General features: G+C 38.2%; 1 protein-coding gene across 5 annotated transcripts in view; it reads left to right on the top strand.

The window, feature by feature from the left end:
• The window catches only part of ralgapa1 (Ral GTPase activating protein catalytic subunit alpha 1), a 100,296-nt gene that overhangs the window by 4,332 nt on the left and 68,380 nt on the right, over positions 1–27,584 (top strand). For 3 of the 5 annotated variants that reach the window (XM_079832433.1, XM_079832436.1, XM_079832435.1), the window contains exons 2-15: positions 11,091–11,201; positions 14,945–14,994; positions 16,201–16,258; positions 18,243–18,286; positions 18,526–18,703; positions 19,404–19,510; positions 19,838–19,976; positions 20,126–20,334; positions 22,020–22,265; positions 22,669–22,839; positions 23,842–23,991; positions 24,120–24,268; positions 24,377–24,500; positions 26,837–27,074. In XM_079832433.1, coding sequence (XP_079688559.1) covers positions 11,091–11,201; positions 14,945–14,994; positions 16,201–16,258; positions 18,243–18,286; positions 18,526–18,703; positions 19,404–19,510; positions 19,838–19,976; positions 20,126–20,334; positions 22,020–22,265; positions 22,669–22,839; positions 23,842–23,991; positions 24,120–24,268; positions 24,377–24,500; positions 26,837–27,074 — 1,974 coding nt within the window. The remainder of the gene's footprint in view (positions 1–11,090; positions 11,202–14,944; positions 14,995–16,200; positions 16,259–18,242; positions 18,287–18,525; positions 18,704–19,403; positions 19,511–19,837; positions 19,977–20,125; positions 20,335–22,019; positions 22,266–22,668; positions 22,840–23,841; positions 23,992–24,119; positions 24,269–24,376; positions 24,501–26,836; positions 27,075–27,584) is intronic. The other 2 variants (XM_079832434.1, XM_079832437.1) reach the window with 1 other exon arrangement.

Genomic DNA, 27,584 nt, shown 5'->3' with positions numbered 1-27,584 from the left:
TTAGTAAGTGTATTTTCTTAATTTCTCCAGTACCGACAGCAGGCAAATTTACTGGTCGCACATGTGCGACTGGATGTAAAATTCAGTCGCACACTCTCAAATTTTAGTCGCAAAATGCGACCATTTAGTCGCACTCTGGAGCCCTGCAAAGTATACTCCTTTGGCCGCGAGCGCAGAAAGACACGTCCGGCGCGTGCACACTATTTAGTGGACTTTGTTTTCAAGTGCTCAAGTCACTCGTTGTACACGCACCGTCTCCATGGACTCCGTGAAAATGACGTCCGAAGTATACTTTGGGCTTTTGATTTTGAAAGTCTCTTATTTTCACAGAGGCTGCGTTTAATTGGTCAAAATGCATTAATAGCAGTAATACTGTGAAATATAATTACAATTTAAAATAATTGTTTTCTATTTTAAATAAATTTTTTATTCTTACTGAACTGATTCAAAACTTTTGGATGGTGGTGTTGCATATGAAGGCATATCAGATTGAATTGATATATTGATATAATGAACATTCACATATTAAACATTATTCACACATCCACTTATCATTGCCTAGATCAGACCCTGTGCACAGCAGCTTTTGTGCATTTGTGGACCTAAGGAAGTGAAGTAGCCTAAATAAACGGATGGGTGTGTTTGCTGAGAAGCTGCTCTGATAGGAAGCACACAAGAACTGTTGTTCGAATGCATCTGCGACTATGTGAAAATGAACTTCTGATGTGAAGATGTATTTAGTTCCACGCTGAAGTCCTGCATTACTACATTAGCCTTTCTCTGCACTAGCTCAATGGCCATCTTTAGCATGCTGAGCTTGAGAATTGCTGATGTGATCAACAACGGTCATATTTTATATGAAGTCAATCATTAAATGGGCTCTCAACAAATCGCTGATCACGCAGTTCCTTGTGAACTGCCCGAGATCTTAAGATTGATTGGTTGCCAATATTGAAATGACCACTATTACTATTGCACACATAGGGTTAGAGATTTGAACAAATGAACCCTTTAATACCAAAGTGTTCAAGTCCCCATGTAGTCAATAATTGTATCACATCTTTGATCACCAAAATTGCATATTTACAAAAAAATCCTGTGAAAAAATGTATTTGTCTTAAAATAGCTTGAATGTAACTCTACACCCTTGCTTCATTTAGTATATGTGGATTCATGAATATGCGAATAAGCCCCGCCTCCACTCACTCGCACAAGCTCAGAAATACAGTTGGCCAACTCACTGAGATAAACGCTGCACAATGGCACTCTTTACAACGTTGGACACATAATGGTAATTAATATGATTATCCTTTTGCTTGACTACGTTATCAAATAGCTAATGATATGTTGATAATGTTACACAAACCATGTTCCTGTTTACCATCTCAGTCTGCCTTCAGTATCAGTCAGCATCCTTAGAAACGCTTTGAACAGCTTCAAGTACGTCAGTGGAGAAAGGCATATAGTTCATCATAACACTGTAATATACATCATATACATAATTCACCCGCTATAGTGCTAAATCTACTCGATTTTCTCATATCAACAGAAAAATATACTGGGATAAACTGGCTTCTCTTGAGACTCCATCCACTGCTTCAAAGATTACATGGGTTACAAGGTAGTTTGTGAAGTCAGACACACCGGCAATTTCAAACCGTGTTTTTGGTTCACTGCAGTTTTAAAGACAAAATACTCAACAATGGTGTTGACTTATTAATTTGCACATGGTTTGTCTTAAAGTATATTAAAAACACCACTTATGCTGCGTTCACACCAAACGCGAATAGAGCGTCAAAATCGCGTCTAGTTTCACGTGCGAACATTTTGAATGCATTCGCAGCGAGTTGGACGTGCGTAGAAATCGAGCGCTGGAAGCGAAATTGATGCGCGTTCAAGGCACTCCAGGAGAAATATGTCATAAAACACCACTCTGCCTCTTTTCATTTTCATTAAAAATATATATTAAGCATTAATAGCCACACAAATGTGGTCCAGGCAACTCCTACATTATCTTTACTGCATGTATATTTAAATATCCTTACAATATAAAGTTATGAAACTTCTCTTTGCCCTCAGTCAAAACGATTTGGCAGACAACCAATTATAGATTCATGAGAGCAAAGATCGGCCGTTAGATCTACACAAGATGCACCACTACAGGACATCAGAGCCAGCGGCAAACGTCAGAAGGACTGGCCGAGGAAAGGCTGCCCTCGCCTGGGTTATGAGCGGTGACTGCCCGGTGATTGCCTGGATCTCACAACTCCAAAAACACAAGATTATTTTTTTTAAATAGGCGCTCCCTTTATAAATAAACACAGATTTGAGCTTTAAACAACTACATTCTCACCTGAAAAAGTCTTAAAACTACATTTTGTGACACACTAGTAGTATTTTAGATTTTGCAGGGTTTCTCATCACGTCACTTTACCACGTGACAGCAGCGAGCAGGCTCCTGATTGGTTAACGCGGCGCGAATTGACGCCAAAGTTCAAATTTTTCAACTCTGGTGTCAGACGCGAATTCGCTTCCTTCGCGCCGCATGAAACGCGCCTTCCGCGCCGCGGGACCTCCAGACGTGCGTCAACACGCCTTTCCATTGACTTAACATTGAAATCACTCGTGCCAGACGCTCTATTCACGTTTGTTGTGAACGCAGCATGAGACATATAAACAACATTAAAAACTTTGACATGTAAGTTGTCCTGCACCATTTGTACTATGGATATGAATGGTATCTTTTCTAAGCGATTGAAATTATTATGATTTTGCATGTGGATTTGGATGTGGATGATTTAAAGATTCAATAGACTTTCTTTTGGCATATAGACATTCTTTTGACTTTGGCCAGAAAGTGGCCATCTAGCAACAACTAGTATTGTCAAAAGTACCGATTGCGATACCAAGTCGGTACTGAAATGTAAAAAATGTGACGCTTTGAGCGCTGTTGGGCGGAATCGTAAACCGATCTGATTGCCCATTGTGCTCACTCGCTCATCAAATATGTCTGTGATATCGCAGTTGGTACTTTTGACAACACTAGCAGCAACCACTCATAATACCTTAGCAAACACGTAGCAACATACTGGCAACCACCCACAATATCAAAAGCTTCAAAATCTTAGCTAGTTCTGGTTCAAGATGCATCTTTATACATTGTGCATTCCTTGAGATTGACAGTTTGGGAGTGTCAGTGCTGTCGTTCTTTCCATGGTGTTCAGTTCATCATCAAAGATGAGGGCCATTATCTTTGAGTGATTCTAAAACACCGTCAGGCACTTGTGCTCTCTGCTGTGTTCTATTTTAGATCGCAAATATTTCCAACAGCCAGTGTAGCACCATCCGTTGGTCTGTTGTCTCTCATGCACTGGAGTTTCAGCCAAAATTCCCTTCTGTCTTTCTCAAAGCTTTTTGATATACACCACAATCTGTAAAATTCACAGGGCTTTGGCTCACTGTTGCACCGCTAGTCATTGTCAGTTTGAATTCGGGGTAGACATTTTGAGGAATTTTGTGGTTGAGTACACTAAAGGCCCCGACATACTCATAGCGAAGTTCTTTTTTGTTCTTCTCTTAGGGGTAAAACAAAGTTTCAAATACGTGACCAGCGATTATTCTGTTAGCGAACATCTGACTATCCACTCTGCTGAGAGTGGCGTTTATATGCAAATATGTTCTGCACGCTTTCTTCTCGATAACAACATAAACACGCAACAAAATTGAGAAAACAGCAAACATTTTAATAAAGCATAAGAAAAACATCTGATTATAGCAACGTGGATATGTTTGCACGAGTTCGGCACTCTAAAATAAGTCACTTCATGTTTATTTATATAGCACTTTATACAATAGATTGCTTAAAATCAAGCAGCTTTACTGTATTAAACATGAAAAACATCAGAAGTACAACTTAATTTTCTACTATAAAGCAGTTCTCTCCAGTGTGTTCATGTTTTCAGTCAACGACGTCTGACCGAGAAATGAACTAGAGAAAGAGGCGAAGCCTCCGTGCACACCTACCTATTACATAATCGCCACAAACCAATGGTAGTACAAAAGTGTTTACCAGCCATAGCAAAAAAAAAATTCGGACAAGACAAGCTGTTTTGAACTCCTTGCCCTGATTTTGTTCGAAATGATGTCACATTAATTTGTTCTTTGATTTTGCTGTTCCCCATGTATATAATATGTACTTATTAGTAGGGCTGTAACGATATGCGATTCGAAATCGCAATACGCAGGTCCACGAACCTGTATGTGAGAAGGCAGAATCGCGACACACCCCTTCCAACTCCCAGAATTGTCCTTCCTGTCCAGATCCAATGCAACCACATTTTGAAATTACTATAAGTATTATTTGAAGTTAACATTATAAAATACGTAGACCTACACCACAAAACTAGTTGAGGATAAATTCTTTAATTTTATCTGTAAGCGTCCTCCAATTACGTGTGATACCTTAAGCTTTCCAATCATGTGACGAAACATGGCAACCAACCCGAGAGATCGCAGACCCTCCTAATACTTTTAAGTCAGCAGTATGGCAACATTTCGGCTACCCGGTGGAGAACAAGGATGGCAATCGTGTAGTTGACAAGACCCACACAATTTGCCGTAAGTGTTTCAAGAAGCTTCCCCAACCGGCCGGCAACACAACCAACATGCAGATGCATATCTTAAGACACCATCCCGACATCAGTTTAGCTTGTGCACAGAAAACAACCCAACAGCAGCAGCCTACACTGCCTAGTTTATTCCAAGCAAAGTTTCCAGCCAATTCAGATCGAGCACAAAAAATTACAGATGCAAATGGAATTTTTATGTCACTGGATATGCGCCCTTTTTCGGTTGTTGAAAAAGAGGGATTCAAGTATTTACTTAGTGTGCTCGAGCCGGGCACATTTCTACCAAAACTTCTGGAGAAAACAAAGGCTAAGGTGGAGGAAGGGTTGAGTACTGCTGAATCCATCGCAATCACCACCGATGGATGGACGTCCCGTGCCACAGACAGCTATATGACCATAACCGCACACTATATTACGGCCGATTGGCTAATAGCAAACCCCGTCCTCCAAACACGCGCTGTGTATGAGAGCCATACAAGTGACCATTTATCGGAGATACTTAAAGAGGCAGAGTTCTGTTTGTTTTTCAACAGTATTTTATTACAAAGAAAACAGAAGTGTTATAGCTTTGGCTATATAGTTTAATTTACTTAGGTATTTTGTTAATAATTTACAGTTAATATTGTTATTTGGTGTTCAGTTTATATAGGTCTTTCAAATAAAATTTTTTTTCCTCAAAATATCTTTTGAACTGTTTTGTCGATTCCGATTTTCTTTCTAAGAACTATAATTGACAGCATATACAAACAAAAATCCACTTTTTCTTCAAAGCAACATATTTTTAATTCTAAAATAAATTATTAAACATTACAACAGGATCTTCTCTCACTTAAACAACTCTCAAAAAATAAGTGTTCTCTGCCTGGAAAGAAATAGAAATAACAAATAACTGAAAATCAGTTGCTTTATGAAACAAAACATTATAAATTGACCTTTTTCTCTTTTTTTACTAAAGTACAAAAGATCCTATGAATGAACAAACCTGAAGTGTACAATACTCCTCCAAATAGTTCAGTAATTTGGGTAATAAATGTTGCCAGCTAGGGATGTCACAGTACCAAAATTCCAGTAGTCGGTACCAATACCATAAAAATTTTATATACTCGATACCAATTTCGGTACCACAGCTAAATGTTTTTATTTATTATATATATAAGCCACTTTAGTGATAAATCACAGGGCAGCGTTGACAATGAGTTTCTGCCCTCCTCTCTGCGCGTGATCTTTACGTCATGTGCGAGCTACTGTCTGAGTGTTTGTGTGTCTCAATATATCAGGCATTAATTCAACATAATTTATGTTGAACTAATGCCTGATATATTGTGACACACGAACAAATACACATATGATGGTCTAAAATCGCTTCAATGTTCAAACTGGCAGGCCTTAAAACATACAAATTACAAAGCTTTGTGAGGACGCAAGTGAAAGTGATCTGGTTTCAGAGACACGACGTGGCTTGGCTCTCTGTTTTACAGAAAAAATTTAATGAGCACCGAACGGAGAAGTTTTCCATGTTGTTCTTGAATAGTGCACAATCGCTTTTAATGTTCAAACTGGCAAGCCTTTAAACGCATTTAATTGACAAACTTCATGAGGACGCAAGTGAAAGTGATCTGGCTTCGGGGCTTGCGCACGCCGTCTCTTTGTGTGTATCAGCGCATATAAGAATGGCGATTAACTTACCTGTAAACTGTGTAAATCATGCAATTACCATAGTAATTCTGAGCATCTATAAACAAAGAAAACTGCTGCTGCATGCCTGCATCTTTCCATGTGCTTGTAAACTGCACTTGATATGTGACTGACGGGGTGGAGTCACGTGAATAACCGACATGGGGAAAATTACGTCGGTTAGAGGTTCTAAATTTCTGTTTCGATTGCTTTTCTATTCATCGTCCAGCCCTAGGCGTGTCCGATTCCACTTTTGCTAGTTTAACGATGGAAAAAATGGTCTGCGTGCCAGGCCTGTGGTCCAAAAGGGTTATACCTAGTCTCTTAATGAGTCATGGCTGTGTTTTGGACGTAACATGCAATAAACCAATCATCTCCCATTCCCTTTAAAAGCCAGTTGGGCTTGCACCTTGGGGGATTTGCTATTAACGTGTCGAAATTTGCGAGTGGAAAGACTGAACGCTTCTCCAGAGAGGAATCTCTTTATTTTTATTATTTAAAAATGTTTGTGTGCTGCTGCACGTCCTTGTGTTGTGTGTGTAATAAGCAGAGTGTTCGCACATTAATGTGCACCTGCCTATAGGCTCATATTACTAATGCGCCCTTTAAATAACACAAAAAGACCAGGTTTTCAGTTGCCTCAAAATAGCAATGCGCCAACAATGCGCCTGAACACACCTCATTTTCAGACCAGCACGCCCATGGCCGTGGCGCTGGCCTAATGGTTAGAGAGTCGGAATTGTAACCCCAAGATTGCGGGTTCGAGTCTCAGGTCCGGCAGGAATTGTCGGTGGGGGGAGTAAATAACCAGTGCTCTCCTCCACCCTCAATACTACGACTGAGGTGAGACCCTTGAACAAGGGACCCTTCTCCCCGGGCGCCACAGCAATATGCCTGCCCACTGCTCTGGGTGTGTGTTCATGGTGTGTGTGTGTGTGTTCACGTGCACTTGGATGGGTTAAATTCAGAGCACAAATTCCAAGTATGGGTCACCATAGTTGGCCACACGTCACTTCACTTCACTTCACTTCACAGCAAATCAGCATCAGAATCATTTCTGAATGATCATATGACACTGAAGACTAGAGTAATGATTCTGAAAATTCAGCTTTGCCATCACAGGAATACATTTCATTTTAAAATATATTAAAATAGAAAACTGTTATTTTAATTGAATGTTAATAATATTTCACAATAAAACTGTTTTACAGTAGTTTCGATTAAGTAAATGCGGCCTTGGTGAGAGTTAGGGCTGTAACGATTTGCCCAAATATAAAAACCTCGATTAATTGAACATTTTACCTCGATTACGATTAATGAACGATTATTTTGCTCTTCTTTTTTTGCCCTCACAAGGTTGAGTAAGTTCACTGATAAGGTTTGTACTGTAAATATGTTCTACATATTTATTTATAGAACAGGTGGATTTTTTTTTCTAATGAAAAAGTGCATTTCTTTGTGATTTTAAAATACTTGAAGGAAACGGTTCACTTTCAGCAGTTGTTGTCTATGGGGCAGATTTCTGCTTGTTGTACATCAGATACAGATAAATTAGCACAGGATTAGACCTACATTACATTTATCTGAATGCATTAATGAGAGAGAGATTGTGTGTGTGAATTACTCATACTGTCTCTATTCATTATGAAGCTGTGGTTTGTACTTCAAAGGTATTAAAATGTATGACTATAACGGTTGAGTTTCTTAGCTCCTTTAGTGACTTTACTTTAGTCACAGGACAGCGTTGAGACTGCGTTTCAGCGCGCGATCTTCACGTGATGTGCGAGCTTCTGTCTGAGTGTTCGTTTGTCACAATATAGAAGGCATTAGTTCAACATAATACACATCTGATGGCCGAAACTCGCTTTAATGTTCAAACTGGCAGGGCTTAAACCACAATACAAATCAAAGCTTCGTGAGGACAGGTGATAGAGGTCTGCCTTCAGGGCGCGCGTGTTGTCAGAGATGCGATCGGCTCGGCTGTGTCACAGAAAAAAAGCTGAGTACTGAACGGATACGTTTTCCGTATTGTTGTTTTTGAAAAGTGCACAATCGCTATAAATGTTGAAACTGGCAAGTCTTTAAACGCATGTACTTGACAAACTTTATGAGCACGAAAGTGAAAGCGATCTGGCTTCAGGGCTTGCGCGCGCCGTCTGTGTGTGTGTATGTGTGCGCGCGCGTCAGCGGTAGGCTATATGAAGAACGGCAATTAACTGACCTGTATAAACTGTGTAAAACATGCAGTTACTATAGTGATTCTGGGCATCTATAAACACCGATAACCGCTCCTGCATCTCTGTGTGCCTGCAAAACTGCACTTGATGTGACTGACGGGGCGGAGTCACGTGAAAACCGAAATAACCGACATGGGAAAAATACGTCGGTTAGAGGTTCTGAATGTCGGTTTCGGTTATTTTTCGATTAATCGTACAGCCATAGTGACAGTATACAAGACTTTTATTTTTAATCTAGTATGCCCACAGATACTTGCTACCCCAGGACTGTGTTGGTTCATGCTGGCTCACAGCTCTATAAACAGAATGAAGTGTGCACTTGACTGAGGTTGCTGGACACTGCGGGAACGTGCCTGTGACCAGGTCCGGCTGCATTAGGATGATGAGTGGAGCTGGACTGTGTGGAGGAGCTTTAAAGCACAAATATTGACTTGTGTTGCTGGGCTGCAGGTTACAATAGGCTTCAGCACCAGTAAAGAGACCCGCTCACATCCTGCATGCTGAAAGAGACAAATAATAATCTGGATGGATTGTGTGCATGAAAGAGAGACCAAGCATAAAGGGGCATATTACACAATGAAGTAATGTTTGTTTGTCATGATCCTAAAGATCTTTTGATCTAAAGGTTTATACATAAATACCTGATGACTTTTGCTCATATTTTTTGCAGATTTATAATTGTATAACGTTTATGAGTTGTTGTTGAAAGTCTGCACCAGTCCTCAGATTTTGGGCAGTTGGAGTTGACAGATTTTACAGAAAATCGCGTAGTGTATAATGGGCTCAGACTTTTTCTTTGGCTTCAGATCATGATTGCATACCGTTTAAGAATGGGCAATTTTTTTTCTTCGATTAATCGATTTTTAAAATGTGGTTGATTCAAAATCGATTCTCAAAGTCCACAAAACAATTTTTTCCCCATATTTATTTCCGCAAACATTGAACATAAGATTAACGTAAATCTAATTACTAGTCTTCTCCACTAGATGTCACCCTCTTATTTGCTTTGCGCGATGTTACAAAGGAACGAGAGGCGCTCCTGTCATTCATTCATTCAGTACTTAAATGGTGGCTTCCAGCATTACAGACGTTGTCGACGTTTGTAATGCTGAGATGAAATGCTACAAATCTGCGTAACCATTTGTATGAGACATCACCCAGACAGCCGAGCACACAACCGCTAAAAATAGATCACATACATGCGAATGCTTGCTTTGCATTATGATCATTGTATTAAACTTGAGCCCTCACTTAAGCACATACATTAGCCATTATAGACATATTCAATAGACAGCGCAGGACCAATAATTCAAACCGAATAGCTTTTATTATAAACAGATTTCCTAAAATAAAAGTTAGTTACTGAAAATTGCTGAAAATAATCCAATATCCTTTTTATGTTTTAGAATAAATATATAAAAATATCCAAAACAAAATTGTATAAAATACTTCTTAGATACATTTTTTAAAAGTAGCATCAACAATGTATTGTATATAAAGGGATAGTTCCCAAGCAACCAAGCAGATCCAAGCAACCATCGACTACCATGGTAGGAGAAAAAATACTATGGTAGTCAATGGTTGCTCTCTCTGCTTTGTTAAAAACATTCTTCAGAATATCTTCTTTTGTGTTCACGTTCAGCAGAACAAAGAAACTCATGCAGGTTTGGAACATCTTGAGGGTGAGTAAATGATGACAGAATTTTCATTTTTGGGTGAACTATCCCTTTAACATAATTGTATGCATTTGAAATATAGAGATGGGTTCTGTTTTAATGTACCCAAGTGTATCTAAAATAAAAAGAGTTTAATATACAGTTTTGTGGCTCTTACTTTCTTTTTAATTACCCACTTGTAAACTTATGTTCACTGTTCGTTTTTATAAATATAGTGTTTGTATAAAATCTATATTCATTGAGTTGAATCGAAATCGAATCGATTTGAGACTTTTCAAATCGAATTGGAACATCTGCTCGATACTTAGCCCTAATACCGTTGGAGGATATCAAAACTTGTTTGAAATTTTGACATGTTTGATTTTAGAATACACAAGGTATGGCAAAAACCAAAGCTCTCCTCTATCTACCAGTGTTGCACTAAAATCCAATACAAATGCAATAATACAAAAGTAAATTAACAGAAAATTTGCATAACAAATTAACCTCAATATTTGGGTCAGATAGTGAAGGAAAAGTTTTTTTGAATGGTTGTACAGAGATTATTCCCACTTTATGTCCATATTTATGCATCAAACAATATGCAGTCTAAACAATATACCTAAACAAAATATTAAATAATGTCCAGATAATATTTTATTAATTTGCTTTTAGCACATTGACTGTATTAAAACCGGTTATTTTTAAATAACATGCTGACTTTATAATATCTCACTTAATATTTTTCTTACACAGTGTAAATGGATCGTTAAGCATGAAATGATGTGGAATTGGGTCCATTGCAATGGGATTATTATTATTAGCACAAAATGCTCTCCCGGAAGTCAATCATTTTCTCAAACAATTTACAAGTTCTTGTTTTGTTTTCTTTGTAGAAAATGCAGAGCCTGCTGAACTCAAACACCTCTTCGAGCAGAATTACTCCTACATCTACTATGTGTTCTTTGAAAACTTTGTCACCATTGAGGTTAACCTGAAACAGAAAGGTAAGACCTAAAACGCTTTATTTTCTATCTCACACACTGTTTTTGTTTTGTCTTATGATGATAATTTTTTTCTGTACTGTTTGATAGTTTTTCAAGGTTCGATTGCATTGTTTTTCAGCTGGCCTACTTGTGTGCTCTCTGCAGACTCACAGTCAAAAGTCACAGTGTTAATGAGCAAGTTTCCATGAAATTGCTTATGCCGAAAATTAGCCAGCCCTCAGTTAGCCATGTCCGGTCACACGGGCTCATTATAGTGCACAGAGAGCCCAGCCAGTGTCTCGGAACATTGCACAGTTGCTCATTGAGTATTCAGAGAGCTGCTCACTGCCTTTTGACCTCTCATTTGACATCTTAACATTTCCTCATGCACAGTACATGGTTCAGATTGTTATCCTTGCAACAAGCAATTGTCCTAACAACCCCCCCCCCACACACACACACACACACACACACACACCCTTACACACACACACACCCTTTCTTTATAATTATATATTTTTGGTCATTTAAAATAAACATTTTTAAAAATGTTGACGCCTTTCCAACTGAATGAAATCATATTAACAAAGATTGGAACATTTTATAGTTAAATGGTCCTGGGCTTAAAGCTACACTGTGTAACTTTTTTAGTTTATTCTTAGCTAAAAACACTTAGTTCTTTCAAAAATATGTGCTCATTAATGTATTTTTACTTCTTTCAAGTAATAAAGTATTCTCGTAAGTTTATAATATGCCATTGAAAATACATACGGTAATGGGTTCGAATGCCGGTCGCCATGTTGCCCCTCCATCTTGAAAGTACATCAGCCAAAGAGGCACATATCCATGAATTCAAGCTTCGCCTTTCGCGTTTTAACACTCGATGGCACCGTGTCGAATGTGGACGAGGTCGAACTGGAAGCCATATTAATCTTGGGCTAAATCGGCCACCGTAGGAGTTCAAACAAAATCGGAATTGAGAGGAAGAGAATCTAATATTCACTGGATGGTCATATACCTTTTAACCGCTAGATGGGGGGAAATATCACACAGTGTAGCTTTAAAAATTGCCGCTAGAGGTTGCTTATTCAAAACAAAGGCGTAGCTTGATGAAGCCTTGATTTTGCGGAGCTTTTATTATGCCACAGACGACCGTTCCCAGTCATGCGTATTTGGGGTTATCATGTTAGATACATTTGAGTGCGTTGAAAGTTATGTTATGATTCTAATCTGTGTGCTCGCTCTGCGGCTACTATGAGACACTTGTTGCACACTGCAGTAAGCTAGATCAATATTAGGCATGGTAAAACATGGTACTCGCGGTAAATCAAGAAAACAAGATTTAAATAAAAAGACTGTGTTGAGCTATACAACAATGATATGTTTATTCAAACAGTTGCTCGCATGTCTAATAAAACACATAATATATTAAAGCTTCTTTTGGTGTTTCCATGGTTCCATTCTTGGAAAAAATTTGGGATAAGGTACACAAGTCAACAAAATATATAACATTTTTCTAATGGTTTTTGGATATTTTAATTAAAAAATCTTACATGTTGCGCCTTTTAAGTTACTTTAACTAACTTGTTCAGCAGAACTTTTTTCAGACTGTTGTACCACCATGTTGACCTGAAAGAAGAAGAAGAAGAAGAAGAAGAAAAAATAAAAAAAAAGAGTTATATAATACGTTAATGTGCCCCCATTACATTGCTCGCAGAACCGGATTTCACAAGTGCAACTTGTTCCTGGATTAACATTGTTTATTCTGGAACAACGTTTCATTCAACCCAATCAATCAGATTTGATCAAGTTTGCAGTTTATGTTAAGTTTAGGCTTCCAAACGGTGTTAGGCGCTTCTACATCAGTGTAATTCATAGTGGTTGACCGATATATCAGCAGGTTTGTTTAAAGGTCCCATTGCGTGGATTTTATTATTATTTTATAATTTCCTGAGGTGTACTTATATTGTTAGTATGATTTTTACATCACAAAATGTAATAATTTAGAAAAAAATTAATTGTCTGCTGTGAGACTTCAGTGTATATTTACATTTATGCTTTTAGCAGAAGCTTTTATCCAAAGCGACTTACAACTTGGGGGTACAATAAGCGATTGGTCATGAAGAGTCGAGTGAGCGCAACAAGTGCCTGAAATACTGAGTCCGTGTACATTTCTCAGTGTAGCACAGGCTAGAGTAGGGAGGGAAAAGGGAAGAAAGAGGAATTTTTTTTTTTTAAGAGGTGAAGTGCTCACGGAAGAGATGAGTTTTTAGTTGACTTTTGAATGTTGTCAGCGAATCAGCGTTTCGGATGGCGGTGGGAAGATCGTTCCACCAGCTGGGAACGTTGAATGAAAATGTTCTGGAAAGGGATTTTTTTGCAGTGTAAACGCCCACTGTTGTGATTGGCTGACATCTTTGCATTTGAAATGAGTATTAGATAATGTGGCGGAGGGCGCGTGGTTTAGCGAGGTCTGCATGCAAGCACTGCCAGAGAGAGAGACGGACTGCATGTGGACCAGAGAGATGGATAGCTGGAGAAAGATTGCTGAGAAAGTTATATTGTACTGAGTTGTTGAGAGCGCTGTGAGCGCGAGTTTATTTTGTTTGTATCTGAGAGTTCTGAATAAACATGAGTCCCAGTCTTCTTCCTCCTTATTCTACGGACTTTGTAACATGTGGAACCCCTCTCGAATAATTTTACTTTTTTTTTTTTAACCATTACAGCTGTCGAGATTAACAAATCGGTAAAGTGTTGATTAAAGTATTATTTTTAGGTCTTTTCCCATCACAATGAAGGCTGCAGTGATGAGCATTGGCAGAGCAGAGCAGGACACCCAGAACTCGGTTTACACCTATCGAAATTTCTAGCCACTTGGGGACCATACAGTATACAGGCTAGGGGAACTCGTATTAATGTTAAAAAACCTCATAAAATGAAAATTTCATGCCATGGGACCTTTAATATTGGGCCAATACGTTTTTCTGTTTGGCCGATGTATTGGAAGCGGTCAGAGGTCACTCTTCCGCCAGAACTAGACTCACGTATAGCCGTTACCGGAAGCCAGTGATTTATAGTTTAGAAAGTTATAAATATGGATATTGTTCTTACAAAAACGCAGTAGGCCTTTATTAACTCCCTGGATTACTTTTATGATGGATGAATGCACTTTTTCTGGCCTTCAAAATCTCAGGTATCATTCACTCCCATTATAAAGCTTGGAAGAGCCAGGATATTTTTTTAATATAACTCAGTTTGTGTTTGGCTGAAAGAAGAAAGTCATATACACCTAGAATGACTTGAGGGTGAGTAAATTATGGGATCATTTTTGGGTGAACTAACCCTTTAAGTAGACAAAATGATTGGAGAAGCCCGGGATGCATTACCAGAGAAAAGTTTGTCTTTTTAACTGGAAGATTGAGTTATTACTTTTGGATTAAAAATTACAAGGTCAACAAAACATCTTGAAAATGAAATGTATGCGTGGATGAATAATTTACAATAAGATCTAGATCATCTATAATATGCCTGTATTAGACTTTACCTTTGCTTTACCTTTCTTAATACTTGTACATCTTAATCATCATTAAAATTATTTAAAAATATTGCTTTGAGCTAGTCTTGATGCCACATGTTGAGTGCCCCATGTTACCATAGCAGATAGGTAATCCTTGTTTGTTGAGCTATTAATACCAGCCCTGTGGGTTTCTGTGATCCCTCGGTGACGTTCAACATGTTTTGTGTTTGTTTTCTCCTTCCTGTAGGTCACAAATCACAACGAGAGGAGCTTGATTCTATTCTTTTTATATTTGAGGTAAGAAAGGTAGATAACCACTTGATGGCTATTTAAACACATTAGCTCAACCTCATCAGGTTTGGTTTCATTAGCCCCGTTTCCACCGAAATTACATGGAACAATTTGTCCCAGGAACTTTTTTCCCAGGCAGACTTTTTCCTCCAGACCTGCTGCTGTCTGCATTTCCATCGCGGTCTAAAGTACCGTGAAGATTAATCCGGTGACGTTGGACTTTCCAGTTCCCTCTGGATATCGTCCTCCACATAAAAGTTTAATAAAGCCTGAATCTAGTCATAGGATAATCAGTCGTATTTTTTAAACTCCATTGTTGATTCGAATAGAAAACAACTCCTATTGCACGCACGACTTTTAGGTTGAAATAAAATGCTGCGTGAACTCAACCAATCAGCATGTTCAGCGTCCCACCCCCGAAAGTTCTTGAACTTTGAAAAAGTACTTCCTCGCAAGCAGGGCTGTTTTGATAAACCCGTAACTTTATTTAGACCCCGGTTCCTGCGGTCGAAACACACCAAGTACCACCCCAAAGTCCCTAGTTCCTGGGGAAAGTTCCTGCGGTGGAATCGCGGCTATTGTGTCAGCTCTCATTCAAATACTCCTCTCTGGTCCAAGATGTCCACATTGTTATATGTATGATCAACTAAGTATTTGCTGAGACATTGTCATCAGTAAGGGTATCATTGATAAGAGAGTGATTGACGTGCACCTGACAGATAACCGATGTGTCTCTCAAGCAGAGAACAGTTGTTCTTTGCCGCACCCAAAAACGCTTCTTATGAGTCACGCTTTAGCTTTTGCTCACCTGGTATGCCCCTATGGGCTGTTTGTAATAGTGAAGGCTAGAGACACTTCAAATGCTCCATCATGACGAGACAGGCATGATGTCTGTGTGTAGGAGAGCTATTTCAACATTCCAGCCTGTTTTAATATCGCAAGGAAGCCCAGTAATGTGTGTTTGCACAAATCTGCTCATCTGTTTTGAAATGTAAATATGTGCTGCACTCATATTTTGTTCTCTCGTTAATATTGTTTGAGATGTTTAAGTACTAATATATATATATATATATATATATATATATATATATATATATATATATATATATATATATATATATATATATATATATATATATATATATATATATATATATATATATATATATATATATACATGTCTGCAGTCAAATCCATGTGCTTATGTTGCAGAAAATCCTACAGCTGTTACCAGAGCGAATACAAGGAAGATGGCAGTTCCACAGCATAGGTGAACATTTCTACTCATTCTAATGTGCTGATTTGGTATTCAAGAAACATTTCTTATTATTAACAATGTTGAAAACATTTTACAATTATACAATTGTGTGGAAATTGACAATTTTACAATTTTGTGTAGTCTAAAAGATCAGCATTTAAAAAAATAGAAATCCTTTTTAACATTATACATGTATTTGTCACTTTTGATCAATTTTATGCATCCTTGCTAATGTAAATTTTATTTATTATTAAAGCCACACTATGTAATTTTTCACCACTAGAGGTTGCTTATTCAAAACAAAGGCGTAGCTTGATGACACCTTGATTTTGCGGCGCTTTTATTATGCCGCAGACGACCGCTTCCGCTTTTTCCAGTCATGCGTATGTGGGGTAACGCAGCGCTGTTTTATCACATTAGATACATTTGAGTGTGTTGAAAGTTATGTCATGATGCTACTCTGTGTGTTTGCTCTGTGGCTACTATGAGACACTTGTTTCACACTGCAGTAAGCTAGATCGATATTAGGCATGGTAAAACATGGTACTCGTGGTAAATCGAGAAAACGAGATTTAAACAATAAGACTAACTGTGTTGAGCTATATAACAATGATTCGTTTCCTGTCGATGAATGTGTCCAAACATTTGCTCACCTGTCTAATAAAACACATAATAGATGAAAGTGTCTTTGGTGTTTCCATGTTTTCTACAAAATAAAACCAGAAATCGAGGCTAACGGGGGTATGATGAGAGGATGATGTCATTGATAGGCGACGCATGGACACGGTCCATGTCCTGGTTAAAATAACTTATTTCTCTGGAATTAAACATTCTTGGAAACATTTGGGATAATGTAAATACACAAGTCAACATAAAAAAATATAACATTGTTCTAGCGGTTTTGGGATATTCTAATCCAAAAATCTTACATGTTGTGCCTTTAATATATTGATTTATTTTTAAAAAAAGTCTTATTCGAGATTACCATTATGGATGTCACGGTGATAATTACGCTAATACGATAAGGTAAATACGATAAGGCAGAGTGGGAGATATTTTATATAATTTGCGAGCATCAGGTAGCCGTTATCATCCATATGCGGGGAAAATCACTTTTTAATGCACGCTCGCTTTTCACTTTTGCTTGTTAATTCCCAATCACGTGTATAGACCTATCATTTGCAGACGTCAGAAAGCCACTATAAATGTGCAGGGTAGTGAAATCGATTCTGAATGCATGCTCGCTTTCACATTCACATGTACTCTGTAGTGAGCAACGGTACTGGCCACACATTTTACAAGGTAACATATTTGTCAATGATGCTTAGGGTCTGTTGCACACCAAATCCTCCGCCCTCGTCCTGTCAGTCATCTCTCCTGACTCCGGTTGCACTGTGCTGCGACTGCTGTATATGGAGCAGAGCAGACGCTTTCAATTTATATTTGTAGCGTCCCTTGTCCAACTGAACAAAATGGTTTTTATCTCAATAAAAAAGCAAAACGACAATGACTGCTGGAGCAAGCTTAATTACCATGGAGATGTAATGTATCTTGTGATGTTTTGCACCCGGTTTTAGTGGCTTAACATCTTGTATTGGCCGGTGGTCTCTCCTTTTCCTCTGCTTTGAAGTCATTTGGCAGAAGGATACACAGACCACCAAGATAAACACAGAGAATGCCAAGGACCTGGGGCCCAGAAACACCCAGATCTGACCGAGAACTCTGACATTACATTCCTTCATCACTGATTTAATGAGATAAACAGTGCTTAGACTGCCTTTGCCTTTAACATGAAGGATAAATACCTTTTATTTAAATTTTTTCTCTTTTCTCAATAAAACCTAAATTGCATACAAACAAATAAACATCACTGACCGCTTATAAGCAGAGACCAGAACAAACAAGTTTTCCAGAATTATCCAGTTAGCCCAGTAAGCCAGCTCATTTGGAAGTTATGAATTTGTTCCTCAGACTAAACAACTGTGTTGCATCATAGGTCTCGTTCTCAAGAAACTGCTACACACTGGAAACTCCCTAAAGGTATTAAATGTCAATAAATGGTTTACAATAATCATAATTCTCATTAATCATTGTATGATTATTATTATTGTTTATTATTTTTCTTTTTTTAAGAATCTTAACGAAGAAATATTTTTCTATCCTTAATTTTTATTTATGACGTGTATAAAATATAGCCTCTTTTTTCTGCTGACATAACCAAGGCTGTGAGGGCAGCTGGAAATTGTAATCGATAATGTGGTTGTCTGTGTGGCGGATAGATCCGGAGGGAAGGAGTGCGTCTGTTCCTTCTGTGGATGCAGGCTCTGCAGCACAATGCTCTGAGAGAGCAGCTCTGGATCTTTGCCTGTCTGATCCCAGGATTCCCTGCACCACAGTCCGAGCTGGGCCCTCGAACCCTGGATAATCTGATCAGCCCTCCCCTTAACCTCCAGGAGAGTGAGTCTTTGTTTGCTGTCTCTCACACCTTCTGTCTCATCACAAATCACAAAGCTTTTTTACACTTTTATTTTAAAATATTGTCTCTTAAGGTTATGTTTAATGTTAATCAAGGTTTCTCTCACCAAAATAGTCATAATTTTATTTGCATTACCATTTTCCATCCCCTTTCCAAACTTTAGAATGAAAGTTATTGTGTTTATTAATATCTTTAATTAGTTTTTATTTTTATTTTATTTATTTTAAATTTTAGTATGTTTGTTATATGCTTTTGTCTTATTTATACTTCTATTTAGCTTTAATTTATGTTTACTTTATTTTTTAGTAATTTTAGTACTACAAATTGTTTTATTTCATTGATTTGCCAAGGCAACATTTCTAATTTTAGTTTTTTTTTTTTACGTCTATGTTTTTCATCTAATTTTTAGCTCGATTTCAATTAATGAAAATGATTTTAAATAGTTTTAGTTTATAAATAACAAGACTGGCTCATGGTTAAGATGTCATATGGTGCTTTCACACTGCCAGTTTAGTCCGTAACAGGGCAAGGTTTGCATGAAAAATCGGTAATGTGAATGCTGTCATGTGGACCCGGGAATGCGCCGGGCTACCGAACCCGAGACTAACCTGTAGGAGGTGGTCTAAAATGTTTTTGTTGCTAATACCCCTTTAAAACGCATCTTTTTGTCAATTTCTGCAGCTCAAGTGACTCCAGAGGAGATCACCCCTCTGGTGCCACCTCAGTCAGGCGATAAATCCCAGGAAGATCTCACTGGCTACTTCCTGGAGGCTCTACTAAAATACATGGTAAACCAGGTACTCCCCTCTTCCTACTAACACTGCTGATGCTAACACGGCTGGCGCAGACCCAACGCTAAAGCTGCGGAAACCGAACATACATGCCACTGACCCCAGATCTGCATGCAGTTGATGCCAGATACCCCTGCTGCAGCAGTGTGTTTCCCTGGCGCTGCAACGGCTGCTCTGCTTCACACCCTCCCCAACATAAACAACTGCACCACGCACTGCCTGCCTCCACCAACCCCACTGTCCTCCACAAAACACAAACAGGCTGTTATGTCCCAGCTGCTGTGTTTGTGCTCAGCTTGCCATTTGTGTTCTGTGCCCCTACAGGCCAAAAGTCTGGAGTGGAAGTGCAAGGAGAACCACGAGAAAGGGTTTGCCTTCCTGTTCGCCAATTTCAAAAAGTATTACCTGCCCCATATCTTCCCCAACTTCTCCAAGGAGACCAGTTTATACAATCCTATTCTGGGTAAGAGTTAATCATAATCCTTCATATCAAAGTAAACTATTTTTATTTCTCATAGTTTTTGATAAGCGATTTTTTGCTGTGACAAAACTAGTTATAATTGCTCAGGATGATAAGATGTCTAATTTGGATTGTGTCCTGTTTTATAATAGAGGTTCCACCCATGAGACCAAAGCCTTACTACATAGTTGTTAAAAGAGACCCAGAGACCAATGAAGCCCTGTACTGCACTAAAGAGAACTTCCTCAATGCCAGAGTCATATTTATTCGCTGGCTGGTCTCCTTCTGGCTGGAGCCACGGTCAAACACAGGAACAAACATCCCTGGCATAGAAGGAGAAAACGTGCCAAAGAATATCCAGGTATCAACACAGATCTTCACATGTATGACGCAGTAAAGGTTGTAAAGCACTATTAGGGTTGGTGTGACTTGGACTTTTAAAGGGATATTTCACTCAAAAACAGTTACTCACCCTTGTGTCATTTCAAACCCATAAGACTTGGCTAGTCTTCGAAACACAAATAAAGACATTTTTTAATTAAACCTGAGAGGTTTCTGTCTCTCCATTGAAAGTCCAAGTTATAATTTTTTGGTTTTTAAGGTCATAAAGGTGTCATAAAATGAAGCCATATGAATTGAGCAGTTAACTCCAAGACTTGTGAAGAGATATGATTGCTTTATATGATGAACAGATTTAATGCAGGCTTTTATTTACATCTAACCAATGATCGACACATACAGTGGTGGCCAAAAGGATTGCACCTGACAGATCTGAAAATATTGACCTTTTTTGCCTTCAAAACACGATTTTATTTCATTATGTTCATGAAACTGGCAGATGGCTGCTCTGACCATCAAATATCAGATGAAGTGAGTCGTACTGTTTTTATCCTCCTTTAACTTTAATAATTGGTATGTCAAACTTTTGCAGCAATTACAGCAGCACATCTCTCTGGCTAAGTGTCAATATATTTCCTCTGAGAACTTCAACACTAATGTTATCCCGTGCCTTCTGCAACTGAAGCCAAAGGCTTTCTTTGAATGTACAATAGATCTGTCTAGTTTATTTTCCAACTCGCCCCAGACATCAGACTTTGAGGGGGCCAGTCCATCATTTTCAATTTTCCAGCAGATTCCTTCCATCGCTGGTAGTTCCGGCAATAGTTTGAAGAATGTTTTGTGTCATTATCCTCTTGGAAAATAAATCCAAGCCCAGAGCAGCCATCTGCCAGTTTCATGAACATAATGAAATAAAATCGTGTTTTGAAGGCAAAAAAGGTCAATATTTTCAGATCTGTCAGGTGCAATCCTTTTGGCCACCACTGTATGTGTCGATCATTGGTTAGATGTAAATAAAAGCCTGCATTAAATCTGTTCATCATATAAAGCAATCATATCTCTTCACAAGTCTTGGAGTTAACTGCTCAATTCATATGGCTTCATTTTATGACACCTTTATGACCTTAAAAACCAAAAAATTATAACTTGGACTTTCAATGGAGAGACAGAAACCTCTCAGGTTTAATTAAAAAATGTCTTTATTTGTGTTTCGAAGACTAGCCAAGTCTTATGGGTTTGAAATGACACAAGGGTGAGTAACTGTGGAAGGAATCTGCTGGAAAATTGAAAATGATGGACTGGCCCCCTCAAAGTCTGATGTCTGGGGCGAGTTGGAAAATAAACTAGACAGATCTATTGTACATTCAAAGAAAGCCTTTGGCTTCAGTTGCAGAAGGCACGGGATAACATTAGTGTTGAAGTTCTCAGAGGAAATATATTGACACTATGTATATTGACACTATGCATACATATAGTAAACACAGAAACTCAAACATGCAATCCAACAAGCTTTGTTTAAGCTTGTGACGCACAAATTATGTTTAACAAATGTGATGCTTGTGTGTTTATATGTGAATAAAAGCCTAAATAAAATCTGTTCATATAAAACGATTGTGTCTTTTCACAAGACTTGGATTAAACACATTTGTCTCAGCACCATTGAACAAGCTGTGAACGTACATTTTTGTAATGTTGCTCCTGTTTCAGAGAGCGGCGGTGGGCCTGGCTGCTCGAGGGGAGGATGGCGGCCTAAGACCAGATGGTCTGGATGGGTGTGGGACTGGCGAGCCAGAGCAGTCGCACTCAAACACCAGCACCCTGACAGAGAGAGAGCCTAGCTCCTCTAGTCTCTGCAGCATGGACGAAGAGCACCTCACTGACATTGAGGTGGTGCGCCGGGTCCTGTGCTCCTCTAGAACCAATGTCAACTTTATCACTGAGATCTTTCGACAGGTAACTCTCCCACGTAGAACAGAAGGGCTTCACTAAATCTAAATATCAATGAAAGAGGAAGAAGTCTTGATCATTTTGAAGAAGTGGTTATGAGAGGTTGATTGTTCTTTTTTCGGGGACTTCTGTGTCCTAGTGATAGACAAGTTGATTAGAGTTCACAAAGAGGAACCTGAATAAGGATTGTTACAACCCATATTTTGAAGATCTCAAAAACTCTGTTCAAAATGGTGCACTCAGTGTTTACTTGTGGTCTTGGGGACTTGCGATAACTTTCAAGTTTGCACCCATGAAGTGGAAAGATGGCCAGCTAATGAATCTCTTTAGTCACTGATTCCTCAAAGAATATAATATCTGTACACCGATTCTGTCTGTGATTTATAAGTGAGTGTATTATATTCTGCAGGCATTTCTGTTACCCATGTGTGAGGCTGCAGCCATGCGTAAGGTGGTGCGGGTGTATCAAGAGTGGATCTCTCAGCAGGATAAGCCTGTGTTTATGAGAGAGCCAGAGGAAGACCGATTCGCAGGCCAGCTGGACTCTGCCCACGGGCAGAGAACTGATAAAGAGGAGGAGGTAGGTGTCTCTGGAGTTGACAACAGAGGAATGCTAAGGCAGTTATTGCATGCTGAGTCAGCCTGCACAACAGCTTGGTCCCTAGTTTCTTTGTACCAGATATATTTCTGGTGGTATTGGCTAATATCCATTTTTTAATTATTGGCATCAGTCTGGCTAGGTTGATGTAATGAGCTTATATCAGGGCTTATTTTTTTCCAATTCATGTGTTTACTTTTTCTAAGCCAAGTATTAATTTTCTACACACACTTTTCTACTGTTAAATTTATTATATTACATTACATTGCATTATAGTGCTGTCAAAATTAGTGCGTTAATGCATGCAATTAATTTTTTCAGTTTAACGTGTTAAAAATATTTAACACAATTAATGCAGCATCCTTTTTTTCTGTCATCCTTTGACTAGCGTTATATTATATGATCTCGATCTTATTCATGCAAATACTTTTAAACCATTCAAGCACGACAAGACAAAAGAGAACGCACTGTCTGTGAATGTCCTGACATACACACAACACAGGTTATTTTTTGCGCTTGAACTAACAATAACACAGAATTATGCCCAACTGACCATTTTGTTGAGTATTGTAAGAGCAGTCTTAAATGAGTTAAATAACATCTTAGATGAACTTAAAGAGTTGTGAGAAAATGATGCACGGCAGCGCGGCAAATCCGTGTCATGTTTGGGAGCGGCAGATTTTAAATGTCTTAAAAATATTTTAAAACATTTATGTGATAACAGAAAAAAGGTGTGATTAATTAGTACATTTTTTTTAATCGATTGACAGCACTTTATTTATTATATTATATTAATTATATTATATTGGACGTTATTTATTTATTTATTATAAAATTATATCTGTTAATATATTTATTTTTTATGTTTGTTGTGGCAAATCAGCATACATTTTTAGTATTGAACATCCTAATGGTCTAGCATAACAAAAGCAATAGCACTGTACTGTTATTATTAACCAATCAATGTGTGTCTTGTTTGTGCAGGATGTTGGGCTCACAGTGTCTGTTCACAATCAAAACCCTAATTGGTGCAGGAGTTCTGTGAATAAATCCTCTGATTCTGAGGTTTTAGAGTACAACGTCCACGCTGGTGCCCAGGCCACACTACAGGTGGGTCCAGGTGTTGGTGTACAGGTAACTATTGGTTCAAGATCTAGAGTGGTAACTGAAAGGTTGTGGGTTCAAACCTTACAAAGAAATTTGTGCAAAACAGGCGTTTTTCATCTAATCTCATTTCTCCCACAATCTCCTTCTCCTTGCAGGTTTTCATCACCAACTCATCTAACGTCTTCCTTTTAGAGGCAGCCAATGAGCTGAAGTCACTGCTGGAAGAGCATGTTGACATGTGCAAGCGTGTGCTCAACATATACCGCAGTCTGGTTATGCATGAAACCATGAACCAGAAGACTTGGTATGTCCATGCACATTAAACTTCATTACTCTGGTCTCAGGTGTCTGCTTAGAAAATCTGCTCGAGCTCTTGTCCAGCTCATCCGGAGTGTGTTTGTGTCCGTCACAGGGAACAGATCCTGCTGGTGTTGCTAAGGGTAACTGAGTGTGTGATGAAGAGGCCTCCATCCATTATGCCTCATGGGAAGAAGAGTAACACTTTATCAGGCCGTTTGGCTGGGGCCATTTTTCAGGTACCACCCACCAACTTACCACTACAGTCAGCTTTTTTTTAAGCAAGAGTCTTTGTGGTAAGCAGCCACAACTGTGAAAAAAACAATGTTTTTGTTGCGTTGTGCTGGATGGCCCATAGTAAATTCTTATTGGTCCAAAATCACGCACCACATAGTACACAGCATATAATGAATGAATGAATATTTTTTATTTAAGTGTCATGCACTCAGGGTGCCCAGCCCACATGGGCTTATATGACACTATCGGTCATTAGGAAAGATGTCCATCAAAATTGTATTATATACATACAATCAAACAATATAATAAGCCACAACATCCTGACATAATCACAACCACATCACCTCATCTCAGGGTACAAAGTCTTTTGTCTTAATGTCCATGCCTTCTCAACAAAGGTTGCCATACAAAAAATTTAATTTTCAAATAACCAAAACATAATTTCACCTTCAGGCAGCCAAAACAGATCCGGGTTTTTCTGTTGCATCATATTATACAAACATATATGCATAATATGTTCTGAATTGGCTGTGGTTTTGTTTTTTTGCACAGTATTTCTCTTTCAGTTGGACAGAAAAAGGCCCGTTCACACCAAGGACGATATATATATACTATTTATAAATACAGGGAGTGCAGAATTATTAGGCACGTTGATTTTCTGATCATATTTTTTTCCAGGCACATTTGACCAATTCCAAACCACAGTAATCCTAATAACTACTATTGATTTAGTATTTAATAATGTATAAGTGATATATAATTGTTCATGAAGGCTGGAAATGAAAATCACCTTATATTCAGGTGTGCAGAATTATTAGGCATGTTTTCTTTTACAGATAAATTGAGCCAAAAAAGAGATTTAACTCAGACTGAAAAGTCAAAAAGTATTAAATGCCCATGAGCAGGATGCAATACTAATGCAATACTAGACATTGCAGTTAAGGCGTGACCATTGGACAGTGAAATGCTCGTTGGGTCAGCAGGATCTGACAAAAACATGTGGCGGAGAAAAGACACCTGTTAACTGCAAAAGAATTAAGAATTAAGGTGAAGAATTAAGGGTGAAACCATCAGGAACCCTTTAGTCTCCAGCGCCACCATTTTCCAAAGCTGCAACCTACCTGGAGTCTCCAGAAGTGCAAGGTGTCAGGATCTCAGAGACTTCAGTTAGGTAAAGAATCCTAAAAAATGACCCCCACTAGATAAGAATCACAAGCTGAAGTGTTGTAAAATACATGAAGAAGGTTTTTTTATAGGCTTTATGGACAGATAGGTTGAGAGTGACTCTTGAAGGACCAGCACCACATCCTCTAGTACCACTGCTTGAAGAATTCATCTTCCAGAATCTGGCAGTACCTTTTTGGGAGTTCATTTTAGTCCATCCTGAAGTCCGTTTTGCAGAGATGGACTAAAAATGAATCCCATAAAAATCCCATTTAATACTTTTTGACTTTTCAGTCTGAGTTAAATCTCTTTTTTGGCTCAATTTATCTGTAAAAGAAAACATGCCTAATAATTCTGCACACCTGAATATAAGGTGATTTTCATTTCCAGCCTTCATGAACAATTATATATCACTTATACATTATTAAATACTAAATCAATAGTAGTTATTAGGATTACTGTGGTTTGAAATTGGTCAAATGTGCCTGGAAAAAAAATATGATCAGAAAATCAACGTGCCTAATAATTCTACACTCCCTGTATAACGATAAATATATAGTTCTAAAAATCATTCTAAATATAAAAGAATTGGGAAACCCACACCACAACTACAACAGTAACTGCACAGAAGAACGATATCATTGGATCACTTTCAGAACTAATTTTTCCAACTGATGAACAATAAAAACAATAATAGCCTATCAGAATTCATCCTGCTTTAAAGTGCTTGAGCATTTAAAGTAGAAGATGATAAAACTGCAGTGCTTAGAATAAACAGACGACTGACACTAGTATAGTTATCACTATAGTTATTGTTTTTGATGTAAATGTGCCTTTGTTAACTAAAACTATTAAAGGTTTGTTTTCATTGTTGTTTCTAAATAGTTAAAATAAAATATAAATATTAGATGAAAATCTGAAATACTACATTTAAGTAGAAGTCTTACAATTAACTAAAACTGAAATAAAAATAAAATAAAATGAATGCTGAATATTAAAAAAAATTAACATTTTTCTAAAATTTTATTTTCAATGAAAAAAAAAAAAAAAAAAAGAAGCTAATTCAAAATATTATTTTAATATAATATATAAATTATACTTAAATAATTATTAATAGTTAATTTGTTAAAGGGTGTGATGTAGTCCATACTGTGTGGTCTGTCTTCCTGTTTAGACTCTGATTGTGGCCTGGATCAAAGGGAATCTGAACGTGTACATCTCTCGGGAGCTGTGGGACGACCTGCTGTCTGTACTCTCCTCTCTCACCTGCTGGGAGGAGCTGGTCACCGAGTGGTCCCTCACCATGGAGACACTTACCAAGGTTCTAGCACGCAACCTTTACAGCCTTGACCTGAACGAGCTGCCCCTGGACAAACTCAGTGAGCAGAAGCAGAAGAAACACAAAGGCAAAGGTGAGTTTATTTAAAAATACAAAGTCAATACTTTCATGCTTGCACATAGATTAAGGTAGTTGCATAACAATCTTAGCGCATGGTGCAGCAGCACTTAGGGCTTGTCCGAATCCACTTTTGCTAGTTTAACAATGGTCTAAAAAGGTTGTACCTAGTCTCTTAATGAGTCATGGGCGTGTGTTTTGTGCGTATCATGCAATAAACAAATCCGAGGGCCATCTCCCATTAGTTTTAAAAGCCATGTGCGCTTACATCCTTGGCAGATTCTGTATTTACATGGCGGAATATAGACACCCTCAACCTGACTAGTTAGTTTAAATATGTGTGTATTGCCACGATTGGTCAAATAATTTGCCAATTTAATTAGTCATTACTGCAGATAGGGAATTCTGATACATACAATGACTATCCATTATGACATGTAGGCCTGTTTATGTACACAATACAAATCTTTTACATTGTAATCCTTTAATTTTTAATATTTGGCATATTTGTGTGCTGCTGTGCATC

This window comes from Gobio gobio (genome assembly GCF_949357685.1).
Source record: "Gobio gobio genome assembly, chromosome: 13".
In the NCBI taxonomy this organism is placed as follows: domain Eukaryota; kingdom Metazoa; phylum Chordata; class Actinopteri; order Cypriniformes; family Gobionidae; genus Gobio; species Gobio gobio.
Note: the sequence above shows the minus strand (reverse complement) of the source record. Positions and strands in the feature narration are given on the sequence as shown.